The sequence below is a fragment of the Belonocnema kinseyi genome, chromosome 8 (assembly GCF_010883055.1).
Source record: "Belonocnema kinseyi isolate 2016_QV_RU_SX_M_011 chromosome 8, B_treatae_v1, whole genome shotgun sequence".
In the NCBI taxonomy this organism is placed as follows: Eukaryota; Metazoa; Arthropoda; class Insecta; order Hymenoptera; family Cynipidae; genus Belonocnema; species Belonocnema kinseyi.
In genome coordinates, this window is record NC_046664.1 from 68,046,811 (window position 1) to 68,067,209 (window position 20,399).

Genomic DNA, 20,399 nt, shown 5'->3' on the forward strand with positions numbered 1-20,399 from the left:
TTCCTCATTTGCCTTAAAAATTCAAAAATGTAGTAGAAAATTCAACTATTTGGTCGAAAATTCAATTTTCGGTTGTTGCGAATTCATATTTTCGTTTTAAAAATTTAACTGTTTTGCATATACAAAATTTTTCTTTTTGCTGCCTTAGAAATTCAAAATTTTTGTTCTAAATTCATCTATATGATAAAAATTCAACTGCTTTGTTGATGATTCAATTTTTTTTATTGAAAATTATTTCTTTTTAATGAAAATTCAACTATGTAGTTGGAAATTTATGTGTTTGGTTCAAAATTTCTTTTTTTTTTCTAATAAAAACAAATTTTACTGATATAAATAAATTAAAACTTCAAAAGTTAAAATTTAAAAATCTTTTATATTTATTATATCACATTTTAATGGCCAGGAAAAAAGATAGTCAGGGAATTTGAAAAATTTAGTTTTTTGACCACCCTTAATTAAAGTTAAATCGATTTTTATAAATTTTTAACAAACGCAATTCCTGCAAATAGTCCCGGTCAAAAGACACCTAGCGGAGAAATGTTGAAATAATGTTGTTTAAATCGCAAAACGGAAAAGTATGCTAGGGGAGCGTTGTCAAGCGTTGAGTTGAAAAACATTATCTGATTATATGTATAAACTATTTGGTGAATGCGCGTTTTTATGTAATTATGGATGGACAAAGAGCAGAGAAGCGGGAATTATCGCAAGAATTAGAACCCGTATTGGTGAGAGTTATGAAAAAGAGTAAAATTACTCAAGACATTCACATAACCAAAAATGAGGTAAGACTTTCAGTTTGCAACATAACCTCTTTTATTCTTGTTTTTAATGTTTTCATTTTCAACAACAAAAAATATATATTTTTTAACTAATCGTCTATTTTGCCATTTAAGACTTGATTAATTAATAGACAAACTTAATATTCTTTACAATTATAAAATGCGGATATAAAGTGAAAAGATTTTGAAATGACAACATAACATGAAAAATATTTTTTTTTTCATGTTCTTTGTTTTTACAATTCCACGCTAAATATTTCATGAAATTTCATTCAGCTTAAACAATTTAACCGTTTCATTTTTGTTTAAAAATACCGATTTCCGACTAAAAACACGTACATAACCTATGATTGTTCAAATATTGTAAATATGCTTGGAAAGGAGCCGTGCATAAATTAGGTAAACTTTTTTTCCCAAGAGAGATTTTTTTAGGAAATAAATAAAAAAAACTGAATCCAAAATGTTAAATTTTTAAGTTATTATAAAGAAAAGTTTTCTGCAAAACAGTTGGAAGTTTTAACTAAATAACCAAATTTTCAACCAAAAAGATAAATATTCTTCCAAAAGACAATTCATTTTCTTTAAAAAAGACGAATTCTCAACAAATTACGTCAACTCCGAATCAAATAATTAAATTTGTATAAAAAATTAAATGCATTTTTATCCCAATAGTTTAATTTTCAACCGAGAAGACTAAGTTTTGGACCAAAAAAAGACAAATTTTCAACGAAATACATCATTTTCAACCAGATAGTTCAATTTTTAAGCTAAAAAATATCGATTTTTAATTTAAAATGGAATAGTTACATTTTTATTAAATTTAAAATTAAAAAATTAATTTTGAACCAAACAATTGTATTTTCAACAAAAAAAAAGACGAAGTTTTATCTAAATACATTAATTCCCAAAAAGAAGTTGATGTTTCAATTAAAAAATGTAATTTCAAATTTAGAACAGTTGGTTTACAGAAAAGGGACAAATTTTCAACAAGCCAGTTTAATCCTTAACTAAAACTGATTAGTTTTGAACCATGACTTTGGATTTTTCACCAAAAGAAATTAAGTTGATACCAAAAAAAGATAAATTTTCAACAAAGTACATAAATTTCAAACCAAAAGGATTAACTTTCTACAACAAAACAGAATTATTTTTTAATCAAACATTTGAATTTTCAACTTAAAAAAATTAATTTTTCTACCAAAATAGAATAGTTAATTAAAAAAAAAAGCAAAAACAAATTGTCAACATGCCAGTAAAATTTTCGGCCGGAGAAATGAATTTGTAACTAAAATTATGAATCTTTGACTAAAAAAAAAGCTAGTTTAACTAAATTCGTTTGTATTAAATATTTGAATTTTCTACCAAATTGTTAAATTTGTGTTTTTCTGTTTAATATGGTAAATCTTTTTTGTTTAAAATCACTTTTTTTTGCAAAAATTTCTAACAACCTAATATTAATTAATAATTATAAATCTTCTTTGAAATATAATTTTTCCCCATTAAAAATACCAATTTTCGACTTAAAATTCCAGCGTAACATAAAATTGTCAAAAAATTTTGAATGTTTTTTTAATCAAATGTCATTTTAATGAAAATTTCAATTTCCGACAAAAACACTATAACAATCCAAAATTGTTTAAAACACAGACGCATAACCTAAAGTTGTTCAAAATTATAAATATTCTCTGAAATCTAATATATTTTTTTAATATTAATGATTTCGGACGAAGATGATTACCTTAACAGAAAATTGTTCAGAATTGGAATGCTTTTTCGAAGTCCAATAATCTTTATTTGAAATAACTTATTTTCTGTTTCAAATACTATAAATTTTGTCGAACTATTATGATTCTTATTTTTTTAAATACCAAATTTTGGTGTAAAAATATATAAAAATTAAAAATACCAATTCCCGACGACAAACACAGTCCAAAATTGTGCAAAGATTCTAAATATTGTTCAAATTATAATGATTATGGTTTTAAAGTGTCAATTTTGGTTTCGAAACAGATTTTTCAGAAATTATGATCCACACAAATATAATGATTTTTGTTTAAAAAAAGCTAAGCTGTAAAAAATGTAAACACCGATAAAACTAAATTGTTGAAAAGTGTTTAATCTTTGACGCGCAGAAAATAACCAGAATTTGTATAATTGCAAATCATGATGCTAGATTTTGTGTAAAAAATCCTTGCCAGAATTCAAAATAAATAAATGAAAAAATTCCCTTAAAGAATTATAATTTTGAATTTGAGAAAGGGAATTTCACAAAGAAATGCAAATTTTGTCTTGCAACGGTAATTGTTAAAATGAAGCGGGAAATTTTGGAAAGTAATTTCCATTATGTTTTATGAAAAAAGAATTTACAAAAACAAACCCTGTTCTTAGTCAGCATCCATCAGATTTGGAAAATTCCCTCTTCTAAATTAAAAAAAAAGGAGTTACCATGTTTTTAAATATTAATAGAAAATGTTTTAAATAAACATAATTAACTATGCCTTGAAACAAAATCCCGTCAAGATTTTTAGAACATAGAACGGGAAAATTGTGAAAAGCAGTTTTAATTCTCATTTATAAAAATGTAATTTTGAAAGACAAACCCTGTTCCTAGCCAACATTTCTCAGATTTAGAAAACTCCTCCCAGATCAGAATTTTGTGTGAATTTAAAAATTCTTTTTTTTCAAATAAAAATTTGCCAGAATGTGAAACTTTTCTTTTACAAATTTTAGAAAAAGGGCGATACTATATTTCTAAATTATAATAGAAAATTTTGTAAATGTAATTCGAACTTGGTACAAGTAAGTTTCCAAATTAATTTACTTTTGACTTGACATAGGAAATTTTCTAAAAAAAAAGTTGTAATTCTGAACTTGGGCGGGGAATAAACAAAATGAAATATAAAAAAAATTCCCATGAATATTCGTAATTTTTAATTTGGAACAGAGAATTTCATAAAGAATTACAATTTTGTTTTTATACAGATAAATGTTTGGCATGGAACAAGATATTTTGGAAAATAATTTTAATTCTGATTTATAAAAAGGGAATTTACAAAAAACAAATCCTGTTCCAAGTCAGAATTAGTCAGATTTCGAAAATTGCTTTCAAATCAGAAATTGTTTGAATTAAAAAATGCCTTTTTTGCAAATAAAAATTTACCGGATTTTGAAACTCCCTCTTCCAAATTTTCAAACAAAAAATTTCAAATATTTCTGAATTTTAATGCAAAATTTTGTAAATAAAAATATTTCTGACATGGAACTACGAATTTTTTACATGGAACAGGAATTTTGGAAGATTCTAAGAAATTTGTAATAGATTTGTACAATTTGAAGGGATTCTTAAGATTTTAGGATATTTCAGAAACTGATCAAATCTAAAGTATTTTCAAGAGCTTTTAATATGAAATATTTTAGGGAATTTTAAAAGATTGTAAGAAATTTTTGATTAATTTCATTAATTTGAAGAGGTTTCAAAGCGTTTGCAATATTTTAAGTTAAAGATTTTTCTGAATTGTTTTGAAGATATGGATACATTAAAGAATTTCGCAGGATTTTATAATATTTATAAAGATTTCAATGATTTTAAGGTTTTTTAAAGCTCTTAACGTATTCGAATACATTTTCCAGGATTTCGGGAAATATAATAGAATTTGACGGAATTTTATAATATAGATATATTAGTGGGTTTCAAAGAATATATTCGTTATTAGTGAGGTATTTTGTGGGGTGTTAATTCATCTTGAAGTCTTGTAAACTCACTTTAAATTCGTAGGCATTTCATCAAATTCTTTTGAATGCATTTTTAATTTTTCTGAACACATTTCAAACTTACTGAATTCAAAGAATTCTTTTATATTTTTTAATTGTTTTTAATTCACTTGATTGCTTTTTAAATTCAGCTTGTTGTTTTTGATAAATTTCATCAAATTTTTTTTACTTTCCTTAAATACTTCTAAATTCAATCAGATTTTACTGAAATAAATGGAGTTTTTCAATTTAAAAAAAATCCAATTCATTTAAATTATTTTGAATTGTTTTGTAGTCATTAGTCACTTTTTTGGTTAAAAATTAGTAGGGTTTCAAAGATTTGATTTTTTTTGGAATTCACTCTGAATTCTTATTAATTTACCCTAGATTCTTTTAAATTCTCTAGTGTTCACTTGGAATTTTTTAATTCACTTTAATTCTTCGAAATGTACTAAATTTTTAGGGATTTCATCAAATTCCTTTGAATTCCCTTGCATTTTTTAAGCTCATTTAAAAGTTACTGAATTCAGTTAAGCTTTTTCATATTATTAAATTGTTTTGAATTTAATCGATTTTTTCTACTTCACCTTGAAATTTCATGAATTTAATCGAATTTTTCTCGTTTTCCTTAAAATCCTCTAAATTCATTCCAATTTTACGGAAATCAATCAAATTCATTTAAATTTAACTTGAATCTTTTTTAAATCTTATGAATTCATCCTGAATTTATTTTTATCCATTGAGCGCTAAAAACGTACCCTATGAGAGTGATAAAAAGTACCCTTTGGTCCCTATATTTTATCACACAGGGACTGTGACCAGAAAAAGTGTTGACCAGAAAAGTGAAAAATTCTATCACACAGGGCCTGAAACCAGAAAAAGTGCTCTAATCTTTGTTCACTTATATTGGCAGTAATTTATTATTTAAATAGAATTATAAGGCGTATTTTAAATTGCAGTTGGGAAAATATTTGTGGGTAAAATAGAAATGGGGAAAAAGGTTTCGTTCATTTGAAAATTCCGATTTAAATTCAGAACTATAACTTTTACAACATGTTCTGTTCTAATCAGAATTATAATTCTTATTACCAAAAATTATGTGATGTTCCAAACCAGAAAACTTTTAAATCTTTTTAAATGCATTAAAAAGACTTCTAGTAGATTAATTTTTGAGGTCACGCCAATTAATTTTTCGCAACTAAAAATACTATTTAATTTGAATGAAGCTTCAGAATTTACCTAATTATTTTTTTATATTCCTTACAACTCTTACACTTTTGTTGAATTAAATTTACATTATTTATCACTAACATTTTTTTTTATAAGTGACTTGTGTTGTAAATAAAATTGTTTTTTTTTTATAAAAAAGTATTTTCATTTTCAAATAAAAAGGAAAAATACTATAGTTTGAAATCCTGCCGCAAATCTTGATTTATTGAATATTTAAATCAAATTCGATGAATTGTTTTGCAGTTCAAACTTGGTAGGAGTCTCGAGAACGACTTTGTGATAAAAGATATTTGCATTTCACGGCAACACTGCATCTTCCGACTCACAGAGGACGATCAATGGTCTATAACCCATTGTAGTTCCGTCAATCCTATTCTGATTAACGACAATCCTATATACAAAGGAGCCACGAACATCCTTCAAGTCGGAGACGTCGTGCAATTAAATCCCGAAGAAGAATTTAAATACGTATTTACTCTAAATATTAAATCCGACCAAGCTGTGAAAAAACCTCGACTCGAAGGGCGTCTCTTCGACGATGTTCTCAACGAACAAAAATCCTTTGTAGCAGCTCAAGAGACCAAAAGGAAAGATCTCGAAGATCAGTTGCAAGAAAAACAAAAGGAACAAATCGAACTCCAATTGGAACTTGACAGGCTGCGAAAAGAAAAGGAAATATCACAGGAACTTGGCAAACAAATTGCAACCTTGGAGCAAAAAATTGAATTGGGCAACGTCTTGGAGAAAGAATTGCACAACAAATATCGGGAACTTCTTGATAAGCTGGAAGAGGAAAAACGAAAATTTGAAGAGAGATTAGCCGAGGAGAAAAGAAAATGGCAAGAGGCTTTAGAAGCGAGCAAGCAGGAAAAAGTGACTTTGGAAATTAGTATGAAGGAACAAATGGAAGAGTGGAAATTGAAGCAACAAGAGGAATGGAAGAGTAAGATGGATTCCCTCGTTTTGGAGGAAAAGAACATGCAAGATAAATTATTAAATGAAAAAACACTCCTGGAACAGAAACTCAAGGAAATGGAGGATACTCTGAGGGAGAAAGAAAATGCGATCCAGCGAATTCCTTCTGCAAATAGTAAGATATTATATTTTCTTTTTTTTTTCTTCGAAATTTAACCAGTTTTTCAGACTTAACACTCTTCAAATATTCCCTTCTTTTTTATGAAATGTAAACTGAAATAATAGAAACCAATAAGAGGAGCCGAATTCAACTATTTTTGGTTGGCAGTTAATTCTCCTTAATTAAAAAGTCTACTATTATATCTTTAGTTCATAATTCATTGCTTGAGGTTAAAAATTTCATTATTTGGTTGAAAATGTAATTATTTTGTTTCAAATTGAACTATTTTGTCAAAAAATAATCTTTTTGATTTTATATTCATCTTTTTGGATAGAAAATTCGTCCTTTTGAATTGAAATTCAACTTTTGGTAGAGGAGAAATCATCTGTTTTGGTTGCAAATTTTATTATTTTATTCGAAATTCAATTCTTTTGTTGTAATTTTAACTATTTTGTCAAAAAATAATCTTTTGTTTGAAAATGTTTATTATTTGGTTCAGATTTTAATTATTTTGTTGCAAATTTAACTATTTTGTCCAAATTTCATCTTTTTTTGTTCAAATTTTAAGCGTTTCGTTGAAAATTAATCTCTTTGGATAACAAATTCGTCCTTTTGAATTGAAAATTCAACTTTTGGTAGAAAAGTCATATTTTTTGGTTGAAACTTAATTCTTTTAATTATTTTATTGTAAATTCAACTATTTTGTCAAAAATTTATCTTTTTGGCTGAAAATTAAACCGTTTTGTTGGAACATTCGTCTTTTTGGATAGAAAATTCGCCCTTTTAAATTGAAAATTGAACTTTTGGTAGAAAAGTCATCTTTTTTTGGTTGAAATTTAATTCTTCTTAATTGAAAAGACTAGGTAATATTATATTTCTGTTTCAGAATTCATCTGTTTTGGTTGAAAATTTTATTATTTTATTCGAAATTCAATTCTTTTGTTGTAAATTTAACTATTTTGTCAAAAATTAATCTTTTGTTTGAAAATGTTTATTATTTGGTTCAAATTTTAATTATTTTGTTGCAAATTTAACTATTTTGTCCAAATTGCATCTTTTTTTGTTCAAATTTTAAGCGTTTCGTTGAAAATTAATCTCTTTGGATAAAAAATTCGTCCTTTTGAATTGAAAATTCAACTTTTGGTAGAAAAGTCATATTTTTTGGTTGAAAGTTAAGTCTTTTGATTATTTTATTGTAAATTCAACTATTTTGTCAAAAATTTATCTTTTTGGCTGAAAATTAAACCGTTTTGTTGGAACATTCGTCTTTTTGGATAGAAAATTCGTCCTTTTGAATTGAAAATTGAACTTTTGGTAGAAAAGTCATCTTTTTTTGGTTGAAATTTAATTCTTCTTAATTGAAAAGACTAGGTAATATTATATTTCTGTTTCAGAATTCATCTGTTTTGGTTGCAAATTTTATTATTTTATTCGAAATTCAATTCTTTTGTTGTAAATTTAACTATTTTGTCAAAAATTAATCTTTTGTTTGAAAATATTTGTTATTTGGTTCAAATTTTAATTATTTTGTTGCAAATTTAACTATTTTGTCCAAATTTCATCTTTTTTTGTTCAAATTTTAAGCGTTTCGTTGAAAATTAATCTCTTTGGATAAAAAATTCGTCCTTTTGAATTGAAAATTTAATTTTTGGTAGAAAAGTCATATTTTTTGGTTGAAAGTTAATTCTTTTAATTATTTTATTGTAAATTCAACTATTTTGTCAAAAATTTATCTTTTTGGCTGAAAATTAAACCGCTTTGTTGGAACATTCGTCTTTTTGGATAGAAAATTCGTCCTTTTGAATTGAAAATTGAACTTTTGGTAGAAAAGTCATCTTTTTTTGGTTGAAATTTAATTCTTCTTAATTGAAAAGACTAGGTAATATTATATTTCTGTTTCAGAATTCATCTGTTTCGGTTCCAAATTTCATTATTTTATTTAAAATTCAATTAGTTTGTTGTTATTTAACTATTTTGTAAAAAAAGCATCTTTTTTCTTATAATTTTAAACGTTTCATTGAAAATTAATCTTTTTGCTTGAAAATTAATTCTTCTTAATTGAAAAGATTAGGTACTATTATATTTCTGTCTCAGAATTCATCTCTTTTGTTTTGAAATTTTTATTATTTGGGTCAAAATTTAATTGTTTTGTTCTAAATTTATCTATTTTGTTAAAAATTAATCTTTTGTTCAAATTTGAAACGTTTTGTTGAAAATTAATCTTTTTGGATAGAAATTTCGTCCTTTTCAATTGAAAATTCAACTTTTGGTAGAAGAATCTTCTTTTTCCGTTGAAAGTTAATTCTTCTTAATTGAAAAGATTCTATTACTATATTTCTATTATATTCTAGTACTATTATATTTCTGGTTCGAAATTCATCTCTTCTGTTTAGAAATTTTTATTGTTTGGTTCAAAATTCAATTATTTTGTTTTAAATTCAACTATTTTGTCAAAAATTCATCTTTTTTGGCTGAAAGTGAAACCGTTTTGTTGAAAATTCGTCTTTTTGTATAGAAAATTCGTGCTTTTCTATTGGAGATTATTTTTTTTGGTAGAAAATGCATCTTTTTTTTATTGAAAGTTCATTATTTTTAATTGGAAATTCTACTATTATATTTCTGGTTCAGAATTGATATTTTCGACGAAAATTTAATTATTTGGTTGAAATTTCAACTATTTTGTTAAAAAGTTATATTTGTATGTAAAATCGGACTGTTTTGTTTTATTGTTTTATTGAACATTCGTCTTTTTAGATAGAAAATTCTTATCTTACCTGATTAAAAGTTTAACTATGTTAAACATTAATTTTTGGCTTGAGATTCATCTCTTTAGTTGAAAATGCGTTTTCTTTTGTTGAAAGTCCCTTTTTGTCGGAAATTAGTTTTTTTAAATGTATCAAAATTCATTTATTTGTTGAAAATGTATCTTTTTGTTTAGTGCTGTCTTCATAGTTGAAAATTCATCTACTGGGTTGAAAACTAATTTTTTTGACTGTAACTTGAACTGTTCTATTTTTGGTTAAAAATTCTTATATTCGTTGAAAATTTGTCTTTTGATACAAATTTCATCTTATTATTATTTTATTTTATGCATTTATTTGTAGAAAAATGTTGTTTTTGATTAAAGTGTTATCTTCATGATTTACGGTTCTAAATTCAAATGTTTTGTAAAAAATTCGTCTTTTTGGCTTCAAAATTCAACAATTTGGTTGCATTTTTTTTCTCTCTTGACTTAACAATATTTCTTTAAAAATTACAATATTTGGTTAAAAATTCAACTTTTGTATTAAAAATTAGTATCTTGTGCTTAAAAGTTTAACTATTTGTTTTTAGAGGCAACAGTTTCGTTAAAAATTCGTTTACTTTGATTGAAAATTCTTTGTTTTTTTGTTGTTTAAAATTAATATTTTTATCGGAAAATTTAACTATTCCATTTTTGGTTGATAATTGATCTTTTTTTGGTTGAAAATTTTAATTTTCTAGTTATAAATGCACATTTTTTGTATTTAAAAAATCCCCTTTTTGCATCAAAATTCAACAATTTCGTTGAATATTTTTTTGTTACTTTACTGAAAAATATTTTTTGATAATTCAAATATTTGATTAAAAAATTAACTTCTTTCATGGTGGCCGTTTTAATCGACGAAATAAATTCCCGGTTTTTTCCCGGTTCGCAAACATTTTTCTCGGTCAATGAAATTAAAAAAAATGGAACTCTAAAGCTAAAAAATTGTCCACTTGATGTAATAAAAACTGAGCTCAAAGTGGAAATGTTATATTTTGAACTTTTAAAGTTTAAACTTAAAAGTTTTTAATTTAAAAATGTTGTATTCAAATGCTCAATAATTTACGCGTATACAATTAAAGGTACTAACATTTTTCAATATAAAAAAATATAAATCCGCATTATTATTTTCAATGCTCTAAATTAAAAAATCAATCAATGAACTTTAAAATGTTCAAAATTATATAATTTTAAGGAAGTTTAAGCTAGAAACATTAAATGTTGAAAAATTGCAACATTTTTAACTGAACACTTCTTAAATTAGAAATTAATTCATTTTCTTTTTAAATAGTTTAAACATCCTTGGAAAGCTTCAAAATTTTATTTCAAATTCTTGAGAAATCTAGAAGTCGTTTTAAATTTGCTTTAAATTTAAAATTATTTTGGAAATTTTTTCAGAACTGCTAAATATCTGTAAAAATTAATTTAATTTTTCTACAATTTTCAGAAAATCCTGCAAGTTTAAAGGCTCTTCGAAATTTTAACGATTCCAGGCTTTCTATGTCAAACAATTCAGTTAAAAATTCTTTACTTTTAAATATTTTGTTCCAATTTACTTGTCTTAAATAAAAATCTAAATATTGCTGAATATTCCATAATTAATCCTTTTTTTAATTAAAAATTTCAAATTGAATGGGTTAAAAATTGAATATTTTCGACTGAAACAATATTTAAAAAAAATTGTAATCCCTTAATCAAGAATATATTCTTATGAAGTTATTTTAAAGTTTAAAATAATTTATATAATTTCAGTAACACGTTCACATTTGTTTGATAACTAAGACTTTCAAATTGAAACCGTTTAAATTTTAACGTTAAAATCTGAAACTTCTAAAATTTTGAACTGATTTAAAATCGGTTTTGTTTACTTTTTATTGCTTAAAATACAGATAAATTAAACAAAATTTATTTATTTATCAAATAAAAATGTTTTTATCCAAAGTTTTCAACATCAAAGGCTCTTATTTTCTGTTTGTTCAAGTCTTTAAGAAAACATTTAAAAATTCTTTAAATTAAAAATGTAGGCTTAAAAATAAAAATTTGTAATGGAAAAAAATTTTAATTTACGCATTGTAAGTTAAATAATAGTATAAGTGAAAAACGTAACAATTCAATTCATTATTTTTAAACTGTTGACATCGAACGTGGACAAATTTTTATTCTCCAAATTTTTTCAATTCCTGGTAAAAAAAATTCACTGCGAATTCCCGGTTTTTTTCTTTCTCAAAAAATTCCCGGTCATTTCCCGGTCTAGCGGCCACCCTGTTCTTTGTTAATAACTGTTCTCTTTTGCTTGAAAGTTCAACTATTTGATTTTAAAGTAAACTGATAGAAAATTCGTTGTTTTTTTGTTTGTTAAAAATTAATCTTTTTAACTGAAAATTGAACTACTTTTTTTATGTATGATTTTTGGCATACAAATTCGACAATTTGGTTGAATTTTTTTCTTTCTTGATTGGAAATTCAATTTTTGGGTTACAAAGTCGTCGCTTTTGCCAGAAAACTCAAATAATTAGTTGCAAAAATCAACTGTTTGGTTGAAACTTCATCCCTTCCGGTTTAAAAGTCAACTTTTTTCTAAAACATTCTTTTTTTAGTTTGTACGCTCAAATCTTCAGTTTAAAGCTGATTTTATTATTTGAAAATTTAACTGATGTGGTGAAAAAGAAATATATTTCGACTTGAAATCTTAGGAATATCTTGCTTAAATGAATGCTAGATAAAATAGTTTATTCCCCTATTATGCTCATATTTTGAGGCTGTTGTAAAGTCTTGAGTTTTGAAAACTGTATTTCATTTTTCAACTCTAATTAATATTCTTTTTAATTTCCAGTTATAGAAACAACAGTCGACTTGTTGGAAAACGCTATAGTCGTTGAAATACCTCATAGTAGTAGTTTAGGTACTTTAAACATTCCTAGCACTGCTACAAATAGTGATATCCTTGACACAATAGATTTAACACTGGACAGTCCACGATCTTCGTCAATAGAGCAAGCCAACAAAGTAATTTTCGGTAAAGTGGAGAACATAATGGAGGAACAATTAACTTGCAGTATCTGTTCCGAATTATTCGTGAGGGCGATGACTACAAATTGTATGCATACGTTTTGCAACCATTGCATTATGACTTGGATGAAGAAAAGTAAAGAGCCAGTTTGTCCGGTCTGCAGGTCAAGAGTTATTTCTATGACGAGGTCTTTAGTCATTGACAACTTCATTGAAAGGATGGTGGAGAATCTACCACCAGCGAGCAGACACCGACGAACTAAGCTCGTCAAGGAGAGGAAAGGTAATTCAATATTTCAGACTTTCAGGGTGATCGCTCGACCGGGAAATCGGGAAATTACCAGAATTTTTTTGAGACCGGGAAATAATAGTGAATTTATTGTTTGATCGGGAATTTTACCAATTTTTTAGAAGGAAAATCTATACAATCACAGGGTGGCCGCTGGACCGGGAAACCTGGGAATTTTATGGAACCGGGGAATGACAATGAATTTAATTTTTGACCGGGAATTTTACGAAATGTTTAGGATTAAAATTTTCTCCAAATTTGGTTTCAACCTTTTTTAAATAATTTTCTAAATTGTGATTTTTAATAATTATTATATCATTTGGTTTAGAATGCTTAATTAGAAAATCTTTCACTTTAAAAAATTTCCGTTTTTAATGTTTATGCATATATTTTAATTTAAAGAATTTTAAAATGCAGTTTTAAAGATTAAAAACAATTTTAAATTAGAAGTTGTTAAAATTGAAGATTTTTTTTATAAAAAACAAGGTGGCCGCCTGACCGGGAAACCGGGAATTTTACGAATTTTCAGAAGAAAAATCTGGCTAAGTTCGATTCTAACAGTTTTTAAAATAATTAAAGTGCAGTTGTGGCGATTTAAACAATTAAAAGCATTTGAAGCTGAAAATTTTTGATGAAAAACAGTTTTATTTTGTCATCTGTAATTATAAATAAATAAATTACTTTTAAAATGGATCTCTACTCTAAGTATAGAAATCTGAACAATAATTGATTTGACCAAACAATTCTAGATTTAGATTATTTTTTTATATTAAATTTAATAAATAAATTTATTAATATATTATTTCTATTAATTTTTTTAGCTATTAAAAAATGTAAACGTGCGTTTTATTATTTCCAACTTAAAAATAAATCTATAATAATATAGTCATAATTAAAGGTTTTTATTAAATGTAAAATATTGTCAGTCTAAATTATTTAATTTTTATCCCATTTAATTTGAAATTTCTTAATATAGAAAAAGAATAATTATTTAATATTTAGCAATATTTCACTCTTCATTTAAGACGAATAAATTGGAACGAAATATTTAAAAGAAAACAATTTGAAACTGAATTGCTTTACATTGAAAGCTTTGAATATTTAGATTTTCAAAGAACTTTTAATCTTTTAGCGTTACAATTTTAATTGTTCTATTTAAAAAGTTTTTAATTTATAAGCGAAATTGTTAAATTTTTACGAATAAATAACAATTAAATGCTTATTATTTGGAGCAATTTTAAGAGATATGTAGAAGTTTTGAAAAGATTCAAAATTAATTAAAAACTTGAAATTATTTCAAGTAATTTAAACGAAGTGTGTTAACATTTTTTTCAGAACTTCTAAATATATTTTAAAATTGATCGAAATATTTCAACAATTTTTGAAAATCCAGCAAATTAAATAAAATCCTTAAAATCTTCCATGTTCTTCTTTGATCATTTTTTAAATCTCTTAAAATCTTCTTAAACTTTCTGTTACAATAATTTTTCAAAGTGAAAAATCCTCTTCAATTTTCATAAGAATCTTAAAAAAAATTTTATTCTTTCGTAGACTTTTACAATTCTTAAAAAAATTCTAAATTTTTTGTTTGAAATCTGCAAAAATCTACATTTTATTTTAAATTCGGCTTTAAGTATTTGAAATTATTTCAAGTTCTAAATTTAATTCAAATCTTTTTAAAACTTCTAAATATCTCTTAATATTACTCTAAATATTTTTGCAAATAATAAGTGTTGTATTGTTATTCATAAATTTAATTTTTTTTCTCAATTTACCGGATTTTCTAAAAGTTATAGAAAAAATTCAATTCATTTTGAAATATATTTTAAAGTTCTGACAAAAAGTTAAAAAATGATTTTGAATGTGGAAAAATTTAAAACCACATCTAGATTTTTCAGGATTTTGAAATACAATTTTAAAGCTTTTGAAGGATACCTAGGCTATTTGAAATAAAAATAATTTAAGAACTGTTAAGTTAAAAAAATTATTTTTTAATGTTTAATGTGTCTAGCTTAAAATCACTTAAAATAATATAATTTTGAAATTTTTTAAAGTTTATTGCTTGATTCTTTAATTTAAAGTATTGAAAATTTTAACGTGGATTTATATTTTTGGAACTTAATCTGAATCTTTGAACTCTATAATTTATAAAAGTTCTACATTTTTCAGTTTATTTGAATTTCACTTAAAACGGTTTAATTTAAAAGTGTTAGTACCTTCTAGTTTATGCGTGTAAGTTATTGAACATTTGAATTCACAATTTTTGAATTGAATACTTTTAAACTTGAATTTTAAAAGTTTGGAATTTAAGTGTTCCCCTTTGAATGCTTTAATTTGTTGTTTATTGTTTATTACTTTATATGGAAAAATGTTTAGAATATAGTTTAATTTTTTTAATTTCATTGGCCGTGAAATATCAAAAATTTCGTGCCACTTGTTATAATGCAATTTAAAATCAGTTTTTTAAATATTTTTGTTTGTTGTTAAGTTCATTTGTTCAGGTTGAAGAAGAATTGTTTCGATTGCGGAATCTTTGTTTTGGTTTGAAAACCATTTTTTTCGGCTCTAAACTATTAGAATCTTTAATTCAACGGTAGCATTGAGAGTTGATAGATTGTAAATATAAATTAATTTATTTATTTTACAATTGCACTATAGTTCAAGTATTAAAAAATCACCAATAATGGATTGTGAAAGATTATTCTGAAACTATTGAAAATAAAAAAATTGACCCATTTTAACGTTCAAAATTGAATATTTAAAATAGTTGAAATTGTTCAATTATCAATCAAAGAGATATATTTTCAAAATAAAAAAATGAAACTTCAAAAAATAATAATTTCGTAAAAAAGTAGTTCGACAAAAAGATAAAGTCTCTTTGAAAAATGTAATAGTTGATATTTCAACTAAAAAAATATTTTAATTGAAAATCGAAGACAGTTATCCCGCCAAAGAAGGCGAATTCTCAAGAAAATAGTTGAATCATCAACCAAAAAAGATACATTCCAAAGAAAACAGTTTCAATTTTCAACAACAACATTTAATTTCTACCAAAACAGATGAATTTTTAACTAAAAAAGAAAAATATTTAAATCTTCAGTTAAAAAAAATTAATTTCTAATCCAGAAAGAAAACAATTTTTAATAAAATAAATGAATTTCCATCCAGTTTGATTTTCAAAAAAAAAACATCAATTTTTAACAAAAAAATGACATAATGTAATTTTCAGCTTAAAAAATTAATTTTTTATAATGAAAATAAACTTTCAACCAAATAGTTACATTTTCAATTAATGTTTAACTAAAGGAACAAATCTTCAATAAAAAAAACTAATTTTTAACAAAGCAATTAAAAAAAAAAGAAATCTCAATGAAAAATGTAATAGTTGATATTTCAGCTAAAAAGATTTTAATTAAAAAACTTAAAAAGTTATTTTACCAAAGAAGGCGAATTTTTAAGAACATAGTTTAATTGTCAACCAAAAAAGATTGATTTCAAACCAAACACTTGCAATTTTTAACAAAAAAATAAATAAATTTCTAACAAAACGGATGAATCTTCTATTAAAAAAAGATCAGTTTTTCACAAAAATGCAGTAGTTAAATTTTCAGTTAAAAAATGGATTTCTAATCCAGAAAAAATCCATTTTTAATCAAATAAATGAACATCCAACCAAACAATTTATCTTTAAAATAAAAAAGATCAGTTTTCAATAAAAAATTTAATAGTTCAATTTTCAGGTTGAAACATTAATTTTTTGGTAAGAAATCGAATTTTTAACAAAATAGTTAAATTTTCAGGCATCAATTTTCAACTGAAGGAATGAATCTTCAATTAAACAAAAAATAACTTTTAACAAAACAGTTAAAAAAAAGATCTCAATGAAAAATGTAATAGTTGATATTTCAACTAATAAAGATTTTAATTTTTAAAAATGTATTCTGCCAAAAAAGCCAAATTTTCAACAAAATAATTGAATTTTTAACTAAAAAAGAAACAGTTTCAACCAAAAATGAAGTAGTTAAATTTTTACTTTAAAATATTATTTCAAATAAAAAAATATTTTCAATACAATAAATGAATGCCCAATCAAACAGTTTAAGTTAAAATTTTCAGTTTAAAAAGTTAATTTCTTGTACAAAGAAAGAGAAATCTTCAGCAAAATAGTAAAATTTTCAATCGAAGACATCAATTTTCTACTAAAGGAATGAATCTTCAACAAAATTTTGTTAACAAACTTAAAAAAAGAGGTCTCAATGAAAAATTCATATAATAAAGGTTTTAATTTAAAAAATTTATTCTGCAAAGAAGCCGAATTTTCAACAAAATCGTTTAATTCTCACTAAAAAAGGCGAATTTTCAACTAAATGCATTAATTTTCAACCATATAGTTGAATTTGCAACTGAAAAAGGTAACTTTTTAATCGAAAATGGAACAGTTAAATTTTCAGTTCAAGAATGAATTTTCAGCAAAGTAGTTTGACTTTCAACTAAGTAGTTGAATTTTCAAACAAATAAGATTTTCATTTTAATTGAAAAGCATTTCAATTCTACCAAAACCATGGATTTTGCAAAAAAAAACTCGGAATTTCCATCTAAAGAAATTAATTTTTAATTGAACAGTTTCATTTTCAACTAAAAAAAAAATAAATTTTCGGGCAAAAAAATTTTTTTACTAAATTGTTGAATTTTCTACTCAAGAAGGCCAATTTTCAATAAAATACTTGAATTTTCAACTAAAAAAAAAGTTTCAGCGAAAAATGAAATGAATCGTTTTATAATGAAATATTTTAAATTTTTTGGTTTCAATTTTGGTTAGTTTTAATTTAATTAATTTTAGATTTAAATATTCTACATTGTTTTTATTTCCAATTTGAGCATAAAAAAATTGTCTGATTTTTTTAATTCTTTGAAATCGTAGATTATGAAATTGAAAGACTTGACGAATTGAAAATTAAATAATTTTTTATTTCAAAATGTTAAAATATATCGAAACTTTTAAAGTAAACTTAAAAAGATAAAATTCGAATTTGAAGGCTTCAAATGATGAAATTCCGAAAATTGGAACCATATTAATCTTGTTTTATGTTTTTTTTCAATTCTTAATATTCAATGTAATATCATAAAAATTTCCGATTTTTAGTCGAAGATTTAGAAAAATGAATGATTTAAAATTGAAAAATATTTTATTGCATAAATTCAATAATAAATAATAATTCTCAATGAAGTGTTGAAAATTAAACGATTTGAATTTAAAAAGTAAAAATTGTATTCTTTAAATTCCAAATAGTAGATAAAAATACAATTATCTGAAATTTATACCTCAGTAATTGAATAATTACAATTTTGGAGTTCTTTAATTTTCAATTTTTCCATTTTATAAGTTTTAATTTTGAAATAAAAATTTAAATTGGTAAATTTAAATAACTTTTATCAACAAATTAAATCTTTTTTATTTTTAAAAGTTTTTTTCCAATTTTGAATGAAGTTCTGATTCATTTTACTTACTAGGATTTTGTTTTCATTTTTAATGTTTCTTATTCAGAATTAGGTGAAATTTTGTTATCTTAAAAAATTTGTATAATCAATATGAATACTAAATTATTTTTTTCGTATTTAAGAACAATTTTAAATTCTATAATTTCAGAAATCAAGTTTTTACCGCTTCGAATGAAAAATTATTTAATTTGAAAAGTTTTTAATTTTAAACGCTTTTAATTAGAAATATAATACAATTCCAACTCTTTAGAATTTTAAATGATCCATTTTTCGAAATTCTAATATGGAATTATTCAATTTTCAACATTTTGGAAATTATCCTATTCTTGAAGTTTTAATCTGAAATAATTCAATTTCGAGATTCTTCAATTCAAAATAAATATTTTCAATTTCGAGAGCTTCTGATTCTAGAATTTTGAATTTCAAACACTAAATATTAAATTATTTAATTTTAAACACTTATTCAGAAACGATACAAGCGTAATTCCTTTTCATTCAATTTATCGTCCTTTTTTCAAAATATTGCTCAATCTGTAATTGATTAGGAAGTTTTTAATTCAAAATCGTTCAATACATATATTTTTTTAATTTGAAGCGCCTTCAAATAAAAATTATTAAATATTGTTTCACTAATTTGAAAAACTTCATATTTAACGCTTTGTTTAATTATAGATTTTTAAATTGTTTATATTTTTAATGTTAATGTAATAAATCTTCTATTTCAGAATTAGCTAAGCAGACAAAAAACATTGCTGTCAAGAGTCATAAAAGAAAATAATTAAATCTTGCTGGAGCCAAACCAAAAATTGTTCTGTGAAGATTTTCTTTTGATTTTTGATAAAGTCGAAACGTGACTCGAATTTCAATATCGTTTATGATATCTTGCATCTTCCGTGGACGGAAGGTATGAACTCTCGTTATTAATTTTTGTTGCGTGTATAAATACTCAAGTTTTTATATAGATTGCGTAAAAATATCAGTATTCCTAATTTATGGATTGGTTGGATAATATTTTTTTACAAACTGTTTGTACCTCTCAATTTTGTGACATTATTTATAAGTGTTTATTTAATTTGCGTTCTGAATTTCGATACTTTAATTCTTAGTAGTGATAAGGAATAGCAATAAGATCGAGTTACTTGTACAGTATAAATTTATATTTTAAGTGCCATTTGAAACTGTGAATTTCTTAAAATTTGTAACTAAAATTTAAGCGTCAAATGCTTTATTACAACTAATAAAGACATATCTTTTTCATTAATTTCTGTACCTAATTTTAACGAATATAATTTTAAATTACAATAATTGAAAAAAGAGATAAATTGCGGCTACTCGACTTTAATAAATATATTTAAAGAAGAGATTAACTAACAGAAACTATAATTATAAAAATTTGATCAACACCATAACATCAAAAAATGATTTTCCATGGATAGAAAAGGAGGAAAAAATTTCTTAACAATTTTACAACACCAAAGATGATGAAAGTTTCTTGTTTTGTCTAAAATGTAACGTTTCCGATTAAATACACTGATATAAATATTGTAATGATTCTTTAAAATATAATGATTTTTAATTGAAAATGGAATTTTTTAATGGAAAAAACTAACATCACAAAAATTTGTTTTAGATTGTAAGTCTTTTTTTAACATAATATTTTTGGTTTAACCAGGGGGGTGCTTCCACTGTACTGCCCAATGCAAAAAATGTATCACGAGAATTGAAAACGGCCGTGCGGGGGCGCTAGTAGTATATTTGTTCTACAAAACCATGCAGTACCATAGGAAAAATGCATAAAAATTACAAAATAAATATGAAGAACCCTTTAAAATTATTTTTTGTTCATAGTGTAGAGTCGGGTAGTAAATCAGACTTATATATTTACGTATTATTTTCTTTAATGTAGGAAAAAGCGGCATAATTGACACAATTCAAACAAACAAATTGCATGGATATTCAAAACTTATAAAAAATAATTTAAAA

At 24.2% G+C, this 20,399-nt stretch overlaps 1 protein-coding gene across 3 annotated transcripts in view; it reads left to right on the plus strand.

Annotated features, from left to right (window-relative positions):
• The first annotated feature begins 579 nt into the window (after positions 1-579).
• The window catches only part of LOC117177923 (E3 ubiquitin-protein ligase RNF8-like), a 53,560-nt gene continuing 33,740 nt past the window's right edge, over positions 580-20,399 (plus strand). For 2 of the 3 annotated variants that reach the window (XR_004467773.1, XM_033369036.1), the window contains exons 1-3: positions 580-782; positions 6,003-6,849; positions 12,453-12,911. Coding sequence is in view for 2 of the 3 variants with exons in the window: in XM_033369036.1 (XP_033224927.1) it covers positions 669-782; positions 6,003-6,849; positions 12,453-12,911 (1,420 nt within the window). In the remaining variant the exon portion in view is untranslated. Of the gene's footprint in view, positions 783-6,002; positions 6,850-12,452; positions 12,912-19,141; positions 19,637-20,399 lie in introns of those variants that run through there. The other variant, XM_033369035.1, reaches the window with a different exon arrangement.